Source organism: Stigmatopora nigra, chromosome 7, assembly GCF_051989575.1.
Source record: "Stigmatopora nigra isolate UIUO_SnigA chromosome 7, RoL_Snig_1.1, whole genome shotgun sequence".
In the NCBI taxonomy this organism is placed as follows: domain Eukaryota; kingdom Metazoa; phylum Chordata; class Actinopteri; order Syngnathiformes; family Syngnathidae; genus Stigmatopora; species Stigmatopora nigra.
The window spans coordinates 5,454,530-5,473,712 of NC_135514.1; the positions used below are offsets into that span (position 1 = coordinate 5,454,530).

The following is a 19,183-nucleotide window of genomic DNA, read 5'->3' on the forward strand; positions in this document are numbered from 1 at the left end:
GTATATCAGGCTTCAACACGGATATATTTTGTATGCTTGTTATTCATTTTAAGACATTAAGAAATTATTTTCTCAAATTTTCTCTCATTTTTGGGTTTCTCACATCTTTCATACAATATTAGAACACTTGGATCAATTTTAACTGGTTTAGTTGGTAGTTGTGTGAGGATCGTGGAACGAATTACAAAATTCACATATAAAGTACTCTTCTACTTAAATTGAGAATTACTTTCAGCTTCTCTGTTCACATGCCACCCACCCAGTGTGACCTTAAAATTCACATATAAAGTACTGAAATCCAATGCGTGAAGTACCGTTTTTTTTTTCTGTGCTGAATTTGCTTGTATATTATTCTACATCCGAAAAACACGTACAATATATTGGTGGGAATTGAGAATTTCTTTCAGCATCTCTGTTCACCTGTGGCCCACTCAGTGTAAACTTAAAATTCATATATAATAATTCACAATTTAAATTTACTTCAATGGGCCTCGGCTTTCCTGTGACTTTGATAGAATGGTCCAAATAGAAAATAGATGGAGACATGGCTGAGTAAAACTGTGAAAAATGTAGTTAGTTTGTCATAAAAAATAAATACACACAAGCCAAAAATAAGGTGTTTTTTTATTGTACTTCTGATCTGTCAATTCATTCAATTTATAACGGGTATATTATCAACAAATATAATCAGTAACATTGTGAATGATCAAATATACCTAACTCTTTTGATAATTTTATATACAACACAACACAAAATTACTATATGTAAACACATATCACTACAAATAATGCATAAGATGCAGTTATCAATGCGCATAGGCACATGTAGGATAAAAATGCAACGGCATGACAGTCCAAACATGATTCTGATGAGGTAAGACTTCAAAACAATGAAAAAGTCTTTACAAGTATTTTTTTGTTGAGTGATAGATGATAATTTGTTTATTTTTTATATACAAGCAATGAGCATGCGTAATCACCCTTAAAGTCTGCTAATGATGGAACAGTGGAACAGTGTTAATCAACAACTTGCCAACAGGGCTGGACAAGTCTTAGACTTTGAACTCCAGGAGGTTGCAGTCAATCTTGTAATAGACGTAAGGATAATATTCTTGCTGACTCAAATTCAAACCTGGAATGTCCATTGCTGACTGTAAAAAATAAAAAATATATTATATATTATTATTATTATATATTACTTGAAATGAAGATATATAAAAAGTTGATTACTATGCAGATGTGTGCCTTTAAGAGGTGTGGTTTGGTGGTTAAGTGTGTTCATTGTGTTTAACATTAGTAGTAGAGTTAAATTCCTGTATTAGCTAATACAATATTAATTAGCCACTTTGCATATCGACTATCGCGGATTCACAGCATCGCGGCTTGGATTCGCCAGATATATTTAAAGTTTATTGTAGGAAAAATAAAGAAAAGGACAGTCAAAAGGGTGAAAAAGACAAGTTAAAATTGTTGAGTATTTTACTGGCCACTGGGGGACAGTGTCTACCTTCAGGAGTTAAATAATATTGCAGGGAGGGTTTGAAAAGTCTAAATAATATTGCAAAATAAAGACCATAAATACATGCTCCCTACATCGTGGTTGTTCACCAATTTTGGCAAGTCTTGGAACCTAATGAACGCGATAAATGAGGTATTACTCTATAGCTAATTTGTTGTCTTGATTCTAAATGCTTTCAGCCCAGCGTAAAAACAGTCTCAAAGAAAGACTGGCGATAGTGGCTCTCCTGTGTCTGAAAAGTTTCAAGATTATAAAAAAAAAAAAAAATTTCAAATCCACATTATGAGTTTGGAGTCAAAGTGGGCAATAACCAAATCTCATACGTTACCACCCAACAGCTGATGCAAAGAGATTTAAGTTAAAAGTAAATAAATGTAGTGTTCTGTTGCAGTTGTTATAGCTATAATCCTCTTCTAATGTAAAGCTTTGAGCAATGGTCAATGCTTGATTAAAAATCTGGAATGTATAATCAAACCTGAATCAAGATGTTTCAAACATCTGTCTTTAGTTTTTTTTATGTGTCACATCAGTATTGAATTGGCACTGAAACAATACAGAACTAAAGCACTCACATCAATAATTGCAGCTGCACTACTGTCCAGGTGTTTGTATAGCTCATTGAGCACCTCCCTCAACTTCTTAGTGGTCTTCTTGTTAGGCTGAAGCAACATAGCCTGGAAGTTTACTGGCAGCCCATATCTGGGGGAACACCAAATTTTCACATATTAACATAACACTACAACAGTACTTTGGAAAGTGTTTAAATCAGTGTGTCCCATCTTTTTTTTTATTAGAACTTTATTTCATCCAGTTGCAAGCACAGACACAGAAGACATTGTAGACCTAGGTTTTTCCCAAACAAGTTGCGGTTCACGTTACATAAAAATAAGCAACTAAATGACTTTAATCACATATTATTACGATTTGAATCTTTTAATAGTACAAAATATGACTTAATGTTCTCATAACATTACGATTTTCCACTCTGAATATTGTAGTGTACGACTTCATGGCAGATTATTTCCTGTGGCACACCTGCCCATCGCTTACAGTACACCAGTGTGCTGCACCACAATGTTTGGGAAACACTGATTTAAATATAACTGAATGTGCAATGTGTCAAGTGTAGTCCAGTCTGGGAGTACCTTAGAACTGATTCCACAAAAACCCTAAGTGCTTTGATATGGATCCAAGCGATGAAGGCTTCACTGAAGTTTACTTTCAGCCATCGAACAAGTGGTCCCTGCATGGTATGAACAAAAGTGAGTCACAAAAACAACGAAGATGACAGCAAACATGAGTGCACCGCTGGAAGAGGAGCTAAATAGCTTGTTTTCTTGCTATGATGTACCACTACAGCAGCACTCATTGCCCCCATCTTGGCCATCCCCCTTCTAGGACTTACATACACCACTGTCACTGTCAGTAAGGGTGGTCAGGCAGGCGTACCGGGCAGTTAATCCTAAAAAGGCTGCCAACCTTGATGGAGCTCGGGGTAAGGTTCACACATCAAAGTGTGTTTCTCCAAGCTGACCTCAATTTTCACCAAATTTTTCAACCTCAACCTGGCCTATGCAGTCATCCCATCCTGTCTGAAATAAGCCATAATCATCCAGTATGATTAGTTTAAATGATGGCCTGGTAATTATGAAGTGCTTTGAGACTGCTTCTCAAGCAAATTAAGAACTCTCTTCCACCAGACCTTGACCAGTTCGCATACCGTGCTTGTGGTCAAAAAACAATCGTGATAATTTCAAAAGATACTTTTTTTTTTTTTAATTCAAAGTATCTTTTCCCAAGCACTTACGAATTGCTTCTTTTTATCTGTAGATAGACGCGTCATCTCCTCTTTATCTGCCTTCATCTCTCCTTCATTGTACTGAAAGTCTCTCACTGAGAACCTGCAAGAAGGATGGTAAGGTTGCATTTGCATTCATATGTAGTATTTATTGTGGTGAAAGTCAACCATGCAAGGAGCTTTTGAATTTTAAAAATATTGTGCTTTAATAAACTGGATCACAGAGTTAAATTTTTCTTGGTTCTCCATATAAAATAATCATGACTGTTGATTATGACCCTTATCTTAACACCATTGAAACCCTTACTTGTTCTCTCTGGCTTTGTGTTTGAAGTCGTCAATGGCTTTCCGGAACAGAGTTACACTGAACAACCCACTGTCGTTGTCCTCAAACAAAAGACTGGAAGAAAACAATTAAGGTATGTCACTTTAAAGAAAAGTACATGTGAACGGTAGGAAATTTAAAATCATATAATAGACCTGAAAGGAGTTAAAAAAATTCACACGAGGGAAAGGTTTTTCTATCTTGTAACACGATGCTGTTTCTTACTTTGAGGATCGAGGCACCACCATCTCAGCAAGTGTTTCATACATTTTCTGCCAATCGGCATAAGATGTTCTGAAAACAGAGAAGGCATCTTTACACATTTTTTCCCGATTAATGATTATTACTCACTTTTGAACAACAGCCAGCAAAGTGATGAGGTACTCAGAGTCAAGAACAAAGTCTTCCTTCTTAACAATGTCAGCAAGGCTCCTCGTCAGGAGGCTCCCTCTAAGGGCGGAAAAAAAGATATAAAAAGAAAAACCATGGATTTTATCCAGTGACCAAGCATTTCTGAGTTATGTTGACGTTCAACACCACATTAGTTGGGTAACACAAAGTCAAAAATTCCTTTAAGCTTAAATATGAATAACTGAAATGATCACAACATTCTATCCACAAAGGTGATTAATATTTTAAAATGTGTCAAGGAGAGGAACATATTGAAAGCAAGTTTTTTTTCTTTGTTAGGCAGATGTTAACCACAATAATTAAATGTTCATCTGACTTTAATGGACCAAATATTCAAAAACTGACTAGGGAGAATCCCAAAACAAAATCATGTCTAATAATGAGTGATCTATGCTCTAGTATTACCAGTAAAAGACACTTTTCTCTTAATTTATTCAATCTATCAAAGATGACATCAGATTGAGTTATCATATTTTCAATTACGCTATTAAAGCCAGAGTTCACATACGCATTTTTCCTTTCAAGGTTCTGTAGGGTTCCTTTCAAGTTGTTATAAGATGATGCTCTGGCCTTTAAATCGTTGTCAATCTGGTTGACTTGCTGTAGAAGGAAGTGTAACAAAAATAATTACATGGTCCACTTACACCATTTAGGCTCAAAACAGCACACAATTTATGGGTCAATACATTCCAGGATGAATTTTGTAAAAATTAAGTGTTCTTATGCTGAATGACTAAACACGTTATATTTTTCTGTTAAGATCATTCATACCTTTGAGATGATTTCAGAGATGTTTTTAAGTGATTGCTTGATAGGATACTTAGCCATGTCCCATTGAAACCGTGTGATGTATGTGATGAGATCAACTGTAAAAACATAAAACAAATTTAAAAAAATTAAATGGAAGAGGCGAAAAGAAAACACTGTTCAGATGGTAATTGCTAAAAACGAGTAATACAGTAATCCCTCGAATATCGCGGTTAATGTAGACCAGAAACTGCCACGCTAATCGAAATTTTGTAACGTAGGGTCACCCCTATTATAACTACCTTTATTTTACCTTCAGTGCTAGTTTTCTAGTGGCTTCCGCATACGAGTTTGAGTGTGGATTTTCACAATTTATGAATGTAAAAAAAATATATATATATAACAAATATTAGCAGTAGAAAAATCACAAAGAAGTGAATTCGCAATAAGTGAAGTCACGATAATCGAGGGAAAGGCGTATTTGAGGATAGCTAAGCAAATAATAATTATTGATTTTTCCGACTAAAATGGAATGATAACAATTGCTATACCTCCATTGGCCAACAAGTTTTCCTGCACTTTGTCTCGACTGTCTTCCAACACATCAGCCATATACTGGGCAACCTTCTTTACTACACTGTGAAAAGATGAAAGTTATCAAAACATGCTGTGCCAAACCAAAAACTTGCAGAAATTCAACGCAAGTCCTAAAAAACCATTGATTCTTTTTGTAAACAATTCCACTGCGACCTTAACCTTACATAAGTAACAAGTCTCACACAATACATAACTTAACTGCTAGGATAAAGGCATCATATAGCAACTCAGAATTGGAGTTGCATGACATAATTGCACTTGGTGTCACAGTGAGAAATGCCATCATGTATTTCTTTTCCATAAACAATTGGGGTACTTCAAGAAGGAACTGGATTAAAATCATCTCAATGTTTAACCAAGATGTTGGGTTTGCTTAATACATTCTTGGCAATAAACACAGACAGCCAAGCTGGACTAAGATGGCAAACCCTGCATGTGAGATTTTGATGTCAAACTTTCCAAAGGACGTTCAAACATACTTGCAGAACATAAGTCACTTGGCTATAAATATGACGAATAACAGAATTACTAGTGTCTCACTAAGCTGTGAATTGCCAAGTTTGGACAGCAGCTCTTGCTAGCTTCAGAACCATGTGAAATTCCTCATTGTTACAAGAATAGAGAAGGTATTAGACCAGTGCTATCAGAAATCTGAAAATACTGTATTTGTAAACAATAAGACATTTTTCATGGTCCATGAAAATAATCACTGATAAAATGTAGAAAGGCAAAAAGGGATTCTCAACAGTATTTTGCAAATATAACTTACCTCTCAACAAAAGAATCTAATTTGGCCAATTCGTCAGAAAGTCCAACTAAAACATCGAGCGTCCCAACCTGTTTATGAAAATACATGCCAAGAAAAAGATACACATTAATTATTTTTATTACATGGGGTTCGTTTTAAGCTTTGGCTGGCTGTGTTTAAACAGTGGAATTCTGGAAGCCAGTCAGCCTAGAGTGACAACCAGGGGGCTCTGTGTACTTAGAATGGCGCCACGTTGTCCAGAGCCACTCATGCATTGCTAAAAATTCCAGGAGCACATTTGCATCAAGGTCATTTGGGGTACTTCACCTTAAGCTCAGACACCAACCAAACCAGACAAGCTGAGCTGCTCTGGATGAAAACTTCACCAAATCAACACTTTAACATGCAAACAGAACAACTCTTTGAAGGCTCCTTCCCATACACTGAGGCAGCTTATTCTTGACAGTGGATTCAATAGGTGAGTCCATTTTTCTATTCTTATGTGGGAGGAAAAATGTTTTAAAAACTTTTAGGGATTTTTCTAAAAGAAGTCCAATAAGGAAAATCCAAATTTTAACTTCACAGGTTAGACACAGCAGGAATATACGAGTAAGATCTGGATCAAGAATTGTGCAACAACAAAGGAAGTTTATACTTTCTGATATTTGCGTGAGTTGTTTTTTTTCCCAAATATTTCGACATTTGACATGTCATGTTGCACTGCTCTAGCCAGTGAAATAACTCCTTGAGACCATATATGCTTTTGTGACAGGCTAAAGTGTGTGAGTTATTAATGATTGCATGTGTGATGTAAAACTAGTTTTGGATTGGATGTTTATCAGTGTTCGATTATTGATGCCTTCATCCGAACAGCAAGAGTAATATGTTAAAGTATGTATCGGTATTCGATTATTAATGTCTCGGTGTACATAGGTTGAGGCATGGGAGATTTTTAGTCATTACAGTAAAAGTTGGTTTGAAGACAACAACAACTGACAACTGTATGATTATTTCTCCCTGCGTTTAAAGCAATATGAAAATGCAGGGTGCAACACTTTCACTACAAATGAACCAATAAAAATATGTCGAGCAATGACAACAAAATAAAATGAAAGTTAAGTAGATAATTTAATGCAAACCTTTAGGTCGGGGATGCTGAACTTGTGGTTGCTTGAAAGGTTGTTGTTGCGTGTGGTGGCCGTCATCATTTTGTCCCATGTTTGCTGACAAGTCTTCTCTCCAGGAGCAGAAATCAACCAAAACTCAGTCATTATGCTGAGAGTTAAAGAAACCTGTGAGAAAAGTTCTATTTAGCCTAATAGGTGCAGCATCTATCAGATTAGATCAAAATATTGTGTAATTTAACCACGATTCACTCTAGTCTACGTGTTACCCCAAGAAAGATGGCAGGATAAGCATTATTTATATACAAACACAGAATATATAAATGCGAAATATCGTTTTTTCCCTTCGAAATAGCCATGGTTAGCTTTTTTCTGGACGAAACATTTTAAATCTTCTTGGTTAAAATGGGTTGAAAGCGTTTTTTTAAAGCGTTACCCACCTGTCTTTGTGTTCGTTCCGAGACAAATGACACCTTAAGTTTCGTATAATGGAATGTCAATTCCCATTGTAGATTGCCATTAAAGAATGCAGTAGTTCGTGAGGTTTCTTGAGTGGTGCATCAAAGTCAGGTGATCCGTCCGAGGAAGCGGAAGTTGTCATCACTTCGAAAAGGCAAAACTCAGTAGAGACACTAGTTGGTTGCTTGGGGTTACTGCAGAAATCCCATTGTAAAATATGATATTATCCTCGCTGGAAACTACATATTTACCTAATTGAGTAGCATTCACAGAAAATATTTATTGGGGAAAAACTGAGTTTTGAAAATAATGAATTTAAAAATTAACAAAAATAATTGAATTTGAAAAACGGCCAGGCCTTTTTTTCTTCTACTTTTAAATTGAATGTAATACACTTCCAGGTCTCCCACTGTATGGCCGACACCCTATCACATAACTTAAGATGTGGACATCATTTTTCTCAGAAAATACATGTGAAAAGATAATTATTTGTTTTTACACTCATCGGATCCCAAATAGCCTGTATATGAAATAGAAAATAGAAATATCAAAGAGAAAATAAAAATGCATACCTTGCAAGACTCTGGGTCTTAGGAGGTTAAGCAGATATTTGTTGTGATTCGAAATGTGAAAGAGTCAACACTTCGCTGTCAGGGTGACTGAATGTTTTGCTCCATGGTGGTGAGAGTGACTGGGGGGACCGACGGGTGAATGAATAGAATCTGAGAGAGGTTTTGGATGGCTTTAAATGTAAAAAACATGATTTGGAATCAGGAATGGAGCTGAAATTGGAGCCTGTCGTGGCAATTATGATGGATGGAGGGTGGGTAGGGTTATTATGAGGAAAGCTGAATTCTGGCCAAAAAAAAGTCCAATATTCTAAATGTTGTTCTTATTGCAGGATTGCATGTTGGCATACCCTTTCTACCTTAATTGAATTTCAATTTGTGAGCATTATTAAGCGCCATTGGGTATGATTATGTAGTAAATTCCCGGTTTTACAAGAAACTGTGAGGGCTTCCATCTCAGACTTCAGGTCAAGTCAACATTCTAAGTGGGTTATTAATCCATCAGAAAAGTAAATAAACACTTTGAATGCCAAATCAGCAGCATATTTGAGTTTTTAGGGATACTAAATATAGCAAAGTCGCCTTGGGCTTCCTGACTTTGGGTGTCACCAGTAAAGAAAACGCCACCGAAGGGACATGTTTATAGTTGAGTGGGTTTGGGGTGCATTGTTTGGAACACAATGCTTGGTCAGTCTGGAGCCAACCCCTGACATCAAACAGCAGTTGTGAGTTTGCCCATGGCTGGCTTAGTTCCAGTTGGTTTCTGTCTGCTGGGACGTTATCAGGACTTTCACAATCTCAAAAGCTATTGCAAAATGCTGGCAACTGCTTAGGGCATTGTTTAAATCTTCTCATTTAAAAACAAATACAACTCCTGTTTGAGTAATGTACAACAATAGATGAATAAATGACTCGCAAGTTTAATGTCTCCTTCGTGGATCTCCTCAAGTTCACTGACGTAATTTCTGACAAATTACTGAACAAAATCCTTATTAACTGACAGGCAAAGATTTGCGTAAAAATAATTTTGCTAATGATTTCTTATATTATTTTAGCTGAAACGATACAGTATTGAATCATTGTGCCTTTCTTAAAACATTGTTGACATATGTTTTAAGACCCAAAGCCCTGTAAATCAATGAAAATTTTTTCTACTATTGAGATTTGTAAAGTGAAAAAATTGAAAAGCAACTTTCATTATCTTGACAGCGAGGAAATAAGGGTGAATCATTCTTTTTGATAACTTTACAGTTGAGCTATCAATCTGGGCGTATTCCTCCACTACTCTGATACAATTGTTTAAGAAAAAAAGTCAAATCCAGGAAAAGCCCACAGATAAAACTACTCTGTGGTATTATGTTGGCCCAAAAATACATATTTTCACATTTTTTTCAACATATATTTTTCCAATTCTAATTATATGTCCATATTTTTAAACCAGTCCAAATAGTGCAAAAATAATGGCTTCAAAAAAAATGACAAATATTATTTCTATTAAACTGTGCCCTGCTGGTACCTTTTCAATAAATGCTCTGACAGAACCAATCCCTAACAAAGCCAGCAACAGAATGTGACAGAATTCTTATTAGTGTTCTTTTTCCAAAGCACCATGTCTCCTGAGTGATTTAAGGATACTAATTACAGTTATATAAGACCCCACAATGTGATCATTTTAACTTGTTAGTCGCGTCCATACAATGAAATAAGTGAACTCTACAGTTTTAAATTGGATCGGATTGGATTGGATAACTTTATACCCGTATTCGGGAAATTACATTGTGCATAATTACATTTAATTACATTAAATGTGACGTTATGCTAAATGGTGTTGAATTTTAAAGGAGGTGTTTTATAACTTGTTGATTTCTAATTGTCTTTTAGTCATTCCAGCTAATCTATTCAGATATGAGGTAATCTATTTGGAATACAGTGTCTCCAAGTAAGAATTCCTGAAGCACAGTGCAGCTACTGAGGATATGTTTCCCCTCTGTAGTGGGTGGTACACATGGCTTGCATACCTAGTGGCTGGGATGACTATTCTGATCCAAACAATGGAGATTAAACATTGTGCATTACCGGAAGCAGTTTTAGATGCCATGCGTGATTAGAGAGACGTATACAAAGTCGTAGTTAGCGTCAGAGAAACACAAAACACGGAACATGTTTTGCGTTCCAGTCCAAGAAAAAGTTGCTACACCTTCAACTTTTACAAAGCATCCTTGAAAAGATTCTTCTTATGCGATGACAATTGCTGTGAATGTTTAATTAGCTCAACGGCCCGATCGCTTCAGTGCTTAGCACGTTGGCCTGACACATCTGGGGTCATGGGTTCAAAATCCAGTGGCAAATCTAGTGGAAAGCGGAAAACTGTGGAGTTGCTTCCGCTTACAAGTTTCAGCATGGTTTACATTTTCATGTCGTGAATCCGCGAAAGTTGAAGTCGTGATATTCGAGGAATTACTATTTATCCGGGGTGGCCAAATCCAGTCCTTGAGCACCCCTATCCAGTCTGTTTTCCATGTCTCCCTCCACCAACACACCTGAATCAAATAATCGGGATCGGTATGAAGCTTCTGGACAGCTTGCTGATGAGTTGATTATTTGATTCATGTGTGGTAGAGGAGCGAGGTATGGAAAACATACTGGATGGAGGCTCTCGAGGACCAGATTTGGCCACCCCTGCCGTATATCTTTATACTTACATGTAAATGAGTTTGATGTTATATGAGTGTTCCATTGGCATACATATATTATATATATACTTTTTAAAATTGATATTTGTGACTAGGTGTTGTGTGGTTAGCATGTTGCCCACACATTTCTGAGATTGAGTGTTCAATACCCCAGTGGATTACGTCCTTCCCCCGGTTTGTGTGGGTTTTCTTTCGGTACACCGGTTTACGCTTATATATTAAAAACATGCATTTTAGGCTGGTTAAACAGTCTAAATTTCCATTTGGTATGAGTGTGAGTAAGATTCTCTTTGTGCCCTGCGATTGTCTGGCAACCAATTTAGGGTCTCCCTTCCCTGCTGCCCATAGTTGCCTGAGATAAGCTCCAGCACCTTACCCATACCTCAAAAGGATAAGTGGTACAGAAAATGAATGAATGATATTTGTCTCTGAGTAAAATAATTGATGGAAATCCCAAACCAACAAGGAACTGGGCACCCTGAAAGCAATACAAATCAATTGGGAAAAATGACTACTACAACTACATAGTGGTGAATAAAAAACATGCATTATAATTGTGTGTGGTTAAATGCATGCCCGTGTATACATGAGAGTGCATGCGTGCATGCCACAAGGAAGTTGCAAAAATACACTTTTGTCATGTCTGCAAGCAGTTAAGCTTTGCTTGGCATCCTCCTCTTAAGGAGGGGCGTATGCAAATGAGAAGCTGTGTTCCTTGAAAAAACACACTTCATAAGACCTTTGCATGTTCAGAGATCAAGAACTTAACTGAGATACCACAAATAAGGTAAACATAACCTATTTTGAATCCAAAGATTCATCTGCTGAGTACTTTGTGGATTACTTCTCAAAGAGACTCAGTTCTAATTCCTCGATAAATCACACATTTTTCTTTTGCACAGAATTTAATATTCATCAATAAGGCATGGGAAACAGAGTGGAGACCATAACGAGGTAATTTGTAACTTATTTAGATATCAAGTTTATATTTACTGACTTTGTTTAGCATATATGCATTTACATAGCAAACTCATTTGGTTTAGTCTATTATTAGGGGCTAGTGCAGTGCTTCTCAAATAGTGGGGCGCGCCAATGCATTGTAGTGTTGCCAACTGGAAATCTGATTGGTTAATGCAACAGTCTTATTGACGCTTGTTTAATGCAGCAGAGCCCGTAGAACTGATTGTGAAGGCCTTGAGGCAGATTTTTGACCCTGGCAACAAATAATGACTAAAATGTGATTGGTTAAATTCTTCAATATGAAAACACATCTGGAAGCAGTCAATTAGGGGGAAAGCAATGAAAGGAAGCTAACAGACAATATTGAATTATTTAATGTATAGATGGACAAATATAATACATATATGATTCAGATATGTCTTAGCCCAGCAGTGTGGAGTTGTTAGCAGGTCAGCCTCACAGCTCTTGGGGTCTTGGGTTCAAATCCAGGTCGAAGTGTGCATATTCGCCTGCATGGATTTTCTCCGGTTACTATGGTTTCCTTCCACATTCCAAAAACATGCTTGGTAGGCTGATTGGACTTTCTAAATTGTCAAATTGCTCCTATGTATGGGTGTGGGATTGAATGGTCGTCTCCTGCGATCGACTGGGCACCGATAGGCTCTAGCACCCCCGTGACCCTAGTGAGGATAAAGCGGTTCAGAAATGACATGAGAAATGAGACGTCATACATTCCAATGTGAACGCATCAAATTCAAACAACAATTCGACATCGATTTGTTTGTGGCCACGCCCCACTACCCCAGTCCATGAACGGCGACGTGATTGATTTTTAATTTTTTTAATTATTATTATTTTCTTTTTAGGGGGGCGTATATGAATTAAAGATTACTGACGTCACATGCCTTGCCTTCCTTTACACTTCCGTTCCGACAACGCAACGCTGAGATTTTCCGGTCACTACAAATGTTTTGTTCTTATCGACCACACCTGGCTGTTTTTTCCCATAATTTCACTCACTTATCAATGTCCACGGAAGTATTACTTTTCTCCTTTAGTAATCCCACCACTTGTTAAAAATTCCGCCCGAAAGGAAAAAGCGTTTTGTCCCCACTTTTGGGTTTCCTCCGATCGTAAGTAGCTATGTTTGTCAACAGCTTGCTCGTCGTTAGCATACATTTGAATGAATGAAGCCGGTGTCTAACCTCAGTCTTGTTACATAGATATGAATTTAAATGTCAACGCCTCAGAGTAAAATCTACTTTAATTGATGCAGTTTACCTTTCTGCAAACTACTGCCAGACAGCTAACGCTAAAATAGATGGCAGTGGCTATTTAGCCGGTAATCCATTTTGGGAATTGAAATTTGGCAATCATTTCAATAACTCTTAAAGAATATTCAACAATAGTATTATTCATTTTAAAAGTGGTAAACTTCCCACCAAATTTGATAAAGATCAGATGGACACTAAAAAAATCCTGTTCACCCAATTAGCATGCAATTGATAGATATTAACATTAGGTGAATAGGGACTTAATGACTATTATTTATTATTTAGTGAATAGGGGATTTTCTAGAATCTAGAGTCCATTCAACCGAATCTTATTGAAATTTGATTTGTTATTACCAATTGATAGATTGGCAATAACACATCAAATGCGAGAAAGACAGAAATCATAAGCAGCCTCTCGCGTCTCGGCCACCTGGCTGTCTCGTATCTCAAAATGTGTCTCGTATCTCAAGGTAAATATTTGCTCCGAATTTTACAAAAGCTCGTATATTGGGGGCACTCGTATGTCAAGGTATTACTGTATGTTGTTGAATGTCGGGGTCTGAAATGTCACCTTACTGCACCCATACTGAGACTTTATCCTGTGTAATTGCAGGTCTATATTAACTATCCAGAGGACCTAGGGGCGGCTCTGTACCGGAAGCCGTTTGACTTCAACGCCGAGCCACCTTGGGATCCAAGCTGATAGTGGACGAGTTCGGCTAAGGACTCATCCCTGTAAGTTTTTTTTTTTAAATTTAATAATCCTGCCAATGTGATATCATTTTGTTTTATTATTGAGAAACATTTAACGTGTCAAATGTGTGCATTAAGATAAACTTGCAACATTTCCAATTCTGACGATTGTACTTATTTTAGATCTAAACCAGATCCACTTTTAGCTTTTCTTCTGTAGTATATTATTTTTCACGTCACAATTTCTCTGATTTTATTCCAGTTTATCGCATAAGCCTTGGACCCAAGGGCTCGAGAAAGGAACCTCACGTCAGATTAGCCATATTCTTTATGCCTGTTGGAACATAGTTGAGAGGATGAAAGGAATTTCAGACGAACTACATTTTTCAGTGGGCCTTCTGGAATGTGGCACATCTCTCAGTGATGTGATTGACAATCACATATATGAACAAACCTTGGTAAATCTCACTGTTGCCAATTCATGATTGCGAATCCAGCCAGGTTCACAACGGTCATGTTTACAGTAATGTTTATTTAAAATCTCCCCACCAACTCTAACTCTGATATTCTATTCCTTAGTCTGAAAAGAAAGCATTCTTTGTTGCTGATCTCGGAGTGATAATGAGGCGGCACGTCCGTTGGCGAACACACATGGCCCAGATTCATCCCTTCTATCCTGTTAGATGCAACAGCAGCCCGGGTGTTATCCAAGTATTGGCTGCACTTGGCACTGGATTCATATGTAGCAACAAGGTAGCTGGCACCAAAACATTTACACAATTCATATTAGTGCTATACTCATTTATTAAAGTCAATTTAAAAAAAATTACCAATCCTTTTGGTCCAGTGAGTAAGTGAATAGTAAACAATCTTTTTAGGAACGTGAGAATTGTTCCTGTTGCTTTTCGGGTAATTCTTATAGAATCAACAATCTGTTTGCATTTCAGTTTGAACTTGAGCTAGTGCAGAGCCATGGAATTCCCTCAGAGGATATCATCTACAGTGGAGTTTGTAAACAAATTTCCCAAATCAAGTCTGCTGCAAAGAATGGCATTGACCTCTTGGTGTGTGATAATGAAGCAGAGATGCGCAAGATTTCACGCTCTCATCCAAATGCCAAGTAAGTGTTATGGTAAATGGTCTTACACTTGCACAGGGCTTTTAAGACACTCAAACAGCTTTTACACACTATGTTAATTTTTAATGTTTATTTAGTTCTTGATTAAGGATACTTAGGTAAGGTTACCTGGGCAGGGAATAAAAGCAACAACCTCTGGCTTGTGGAACGACAAGTCTCCCACTGAGCCGCACCACCCGCAAGTACAATGCATCTCGTCATTCAGTACAGAGAGGCCAAGTCAAGGAGTCGTTGCTTTTACTGCTTCCTTCTACTTCAATAGCGTGCGGATGATAGTGGGTTGGTTATGGCTAGCCTGTATTGGTGTGCAGTATCAGTCAACCGCACGCCACTCTTATCTTCTGTTTTTTCCTCGATTGATAACCGGGCCCGCTTATTCATTTCATTCGCACCAATAATTTTTACTACAACTACATGACGACAAACGGCGGTCAAAAAGAGTTGCTGTTGTGAGGCTTCGATAGGAAGTCATTAGAGTGGCAATTTCAAGATAAAATAACAGACACGGGAAATGTATTTACGTTTCATACAGTAGATCTTGTTTTTGTATATTGGAACGGTCCTTTGCATAAGTGTTTTGTAACCAGGAAATTTTATATTAAGAGGCATTCGTAAGTAGAGGTAGCACTGTATTAAGAAACAATTTAACATCTCACCCGAATAATTGTCTCTTCAAATTTTTAACATACGTGGAAGTTGACAGTAGGCATCACAAAATACTTTTTGTTTATATGTTCAGGCTTCTTCTTCAGGTGTCAACAAAAGCATTAGGACAGGACAATGAGTTGAGCATGTCATTTGGCTGTTCGATCAAAGACTGTCGCCATCTACTGGAGAAAGCAAAAGAGTTGGGTGTTCAGGTGGCAGGAATCAGGTACCTACTTGTCATATTGTACTACTTTGTGTAGTAGTGATCGACCGATATGGGTTTTTCAGGACTAATACCGATTATTAGTAGTTAGATGAGGCCGATAACTGATAATTGGAGTCGATATTCATTTGCAGTGAAAATAAAAAAAAATAATGCAAGTCCTGAACTTCATAGAACTTTATTAAATCGCACAAATATTTAATACAAATATATAACATTGGCCCAAACAATTATGAATTTATCACTATTTTGCACGAGTTTGTCCGGACGATAACTTTGCTACACCAATTTATTTTGCTACCAATTCATGAGGACAAATTTTGAACCATTTGCTTCCTTCCCTTGTTACAGATGCCTAATTGAACACAATTGCAACGATGAAGAGGTGTATAGAAATGCTATCGCTGATGCTCGTTGTGTTTTTGATATGGCGGTGAGTAAAAGTTTGCATATTTTAAATTCAAGTGAGGTTTTTAAAATTGCATTAAAAATGTAATAATTACAATTCCAAGTTCAAAGTTGAAATTGTTCAAATTGAAGTTGATTCAGTGCTATATTTTGTATTATAATTTATGTTTAAGGCCTATATAAGTATATTGAAGGTTTATATAAGTGCATTTTTATGTTTAAGGCTTGTATAAGGAACCAGCATTGGTTTGTACTGATAAAAACATTTAATAAAATGGAGAGAATACATGCAGCACTGTATACATACATTAGAGAGATGGAGAGAGAGATTTACTGAAAACTGGCCGAAAGAAGTTATCTAATGACGATTGCACAGCTTTCTTATTTTTTTCATCATAAATGCGGTAGCACTGTATGGCATCATTCAAATGATTTGCAACCTTTGTGCAACATTCAATATTTGGGTCCTGCTGCTCAATCTTTCTGTTTATAAATCCTACTGACGGTCAAACGATTCAAGTTGTATTCCCGTACAACGCTCAGCACTTTCTCACGCGCATCGATAACAATTTTTGTCATATCCGCCCAGCTGTACTCACAGCTATCTAAAATTTTGACACTGATTAGGGTTCAAATATACCTGGTGTTATTTGTTGGTGTGTTAATGTGTGAATACTTGTTTATTGTAGAAGGGAATTGGTTTGAAAATGAAAATCTTGGACATTGGAGGCGGCTTTGGTGGCTCTGACACTCAGCTGGAACTGGTTAGTTGACCTCTTGAGTTCCTTTTTGCATGGTTTAAAAAAGGAAACTTTATAATTACAATACAATATATAAAATAAATGTGTTTCAAAACATTGAAGCATCTTGACAAAAACAAAACATGATTGTACTTCAAAATATTATATCTCTTATAGATTAGTCATGCAGTCATGTCTGCGGTGGACCAACACTTTCCTCCTCTCAGTGGAGTTAGCATCATTGCGGAACCTGGCAGCTACTTTGTTTCCTCTGCTTTAACCCTTGCTGTACCCATCGTATCCAAGGAGGTGGTGATGCATGACCACCGAGATCAAGCTCATGGTATGTGTGGCTAATGGAGATATAGAAACGGAAAGACATATGAACAACTACACATACTGAAAGTATTCCTTATGTTTGGTGTCATTTCCCCACTGTGCAGATGATCCATCTCCCACTGATGAGCCGATGTTCCAATACTACTTGGATGAAGGAGTCTATGGGTCCTTTGCCTGTAAACTCACTGAAATGGTCATCGCTTCTCCCACTGTTCAGATGGTGAGCCTTTTTCAATTTCAATCTTATCCTCCATCCATATAATTCATTCAGCTGTAATTCTATGACTCAAATTAGGGTGTTGAGGAGAAGCAGAATAATAACAAGCTCAGCCATGAAGTAACAGATAGTGCTCCTCAACTGGCTTAATGGGCAGCGCGTGAAAATGCCTTAAAACCAAAAGACAATTGTTGCGCTATTAAAAAACATCTCTTTTGAAAAATGGGTGTTTAACAAAAAAAAATTGAGTTTACACAATTAGAGAAGGTGAAGAAATGTAATCTCTCGTCTATTAGAAATGGTCAGCCGTTTCTGGCCAACATTAAAAAAAATTCAACTCTCTTGTTGCACGGTTTGGACAAACCTAGCGAGAGAATTGTAACATACACACACATGCACATTCACACACCCATAAATCATGCTTTATAGGGATTATAGACGACGTACTAAACCGATAAAATTGTGAAGGGTTTTTCAAAGCAGGAATTAAGAGTTTATCTTGGTTTGTTTCCAGAATACTTGTTCAAAAGATCCAGTGTTCAGAAGTAGTCTGTGGGGCCCGTCTGGTGATGACCTGGACCTAGTGATGCAGCACTGTCTGCTGCCAGAGCTCAACATTGGGGATTGGCTCACCTTCTGTAACGCGGGGGCCCTTTCTGTCGGCCAGCCTCTTTGTGCCTATGACTCACCCACACCACCTGTATTCTACGTTGTATCTGCCAGAGACTGGTTAGGATTGATTTTGGTGTGTTAACAAATCCTGCAACGTTTAATTTCTGTTCATCCTCCACCAGGTATGAGATGCAACATTCGGGTGTTACCCAAGAGGCATCACTGAAGAACTTCTCGTTGTTTCCCTATTTCTTCAATGACCGCTTAACTAATGCAGCAGTCTCCATCCCAGCTTAGCTATAACCGGAACGCTACCAGTTTCTGTAACTCGTCAGTGTCCCAGTCTATATTAGAACAAGTGTGGCTCTGTATGAAACTAAATGGATGATTCCTTGATCATGAACTGCAGTTTACACTGATACACCTTTTAAAACATATTAAAAGTCGTTGTCTTCATTGGCTGTCTTGTAGGATGTCCATCTGTTTAACAATGTATTTAAAAGGATGTTATTTTTTAAAGCTCTATTTAAATGTTTGTATAGTACATTTTGTGTTAAGGAACATTTTCACATCGCATCTAGCAAAAAAAGCAGTGTTGGTGATGAGGTTTTGTATAAGATTGTGGGTTAGTTGCCATGTGTCTTCATGATTTTTTTATTAAGGTAAACGCAAATTCTGTGGAGTACACTTCATTTGCATGAAACACATGTTGAAAGGTAACTGTGCAATAATAAGTCTGCTATTTGCTGCCTCACTGACCACTCAAGCACTAGCATGGCACATACAGAAATGTTTGTTAGAAAAGCATGAACTATATATGGAATGTGTGTACCTGAATCTGCATATATGGTATGTGTTATTTATAATGCAAGAAACCTCAAGGCATTTTAATTTTGCCTCATTGTTAAATGTTTTTTTTAAAAAAAAGGTCGAGTTGCTGT

General features: G+C 37.2%; 2 protein-coding genes across 6 annotated transcripts; one reads left to right on the plus strand and one right to left on the minus strand.

The window, feature by feature from the left end:
• Positions 1-605: 605 nt before the first annotated feature.
• On the minus strand, positions 606-7,907 carry LOC144199257 (V-type proton ATPase subunit C 1-A-like). The gene is made up of 13 exons (XM_077720764.1): positions 7,710-7,907; positions 7,285-7,437; positions 6,167-6,234; positions 5,352-5,437; positions 4,825-4,919; positions 4,562-4,653; positions 3,994-4,092; positions 3,868-3,936; positions 3,625-3,717; positions 3,327-3,420; positions 2,665-2,762; positions 2,092-2,218; positions 606-1,151 (listed from the first exon to the last, which is right to left on the minus strand). Exons 2-13 carry the CDS (start codon positions 7,414-7,416, stop codon positions 1,053-1,055), a joined length of 1,152 nt encoding a protein of 383 aa, XP_077576890.1. The 5' UTR covers positions 7,417-7,437; positions 7,710-7,907; the 3' UTR covers positions 606-1,052.
• On the plus strand, positions 3,664-18,701 carry LOC144199256 (antizyme inhibitor 1-like). 5 transcript variants are annotated; one of them, XM_077720760.1, is made up of 15 exons: positions 3,664-3,736; positions 6,436-6,623; positions 6,731-6,814; positions 11,893-11,944; positions 13,838-13,959; positions 14,180-14,375; positions 14,497-14,670; positions 14,865-15,037; positions 15,795-15,929; positions 16,278-16,359; positions 17,024-17,098; positions 17,252-17,417; positions 17,518-17,633; positions 18,145-18,359; positions 18,425-18,701. In XM_077720760.1, exons 6-15 carry the CDS (start codon positions 14,274-14,276, stop codon positions 18,537-18,539), a joined length of 1,353 nt encoding a protein of 450 aa, XP_077576886.1. In that variant the 5' UTR covers positions 3,664-3,736; positions 6,436-6,623; positions 6,731-6,814; positions 11,893-11,944; positions 13,838-13,959; positions 14,180-14,273; the 3' UTR covers positions 18,540-18,701. The 5 variants fall into 5 exon arrangements, with proteins under 5 accessions (XP_077576886.1, XP_077576887.1, XP_077576888.1 ...); XM_077720761.1 differs by lacking the exon at positions 11,893-11,944; XM_077720762.1 differs by lacking the exons at positions 6,731-6,814; positions 11,893-11,944.
• Positions 18,702-19,183: the final 482 nt, after the last annotated feature.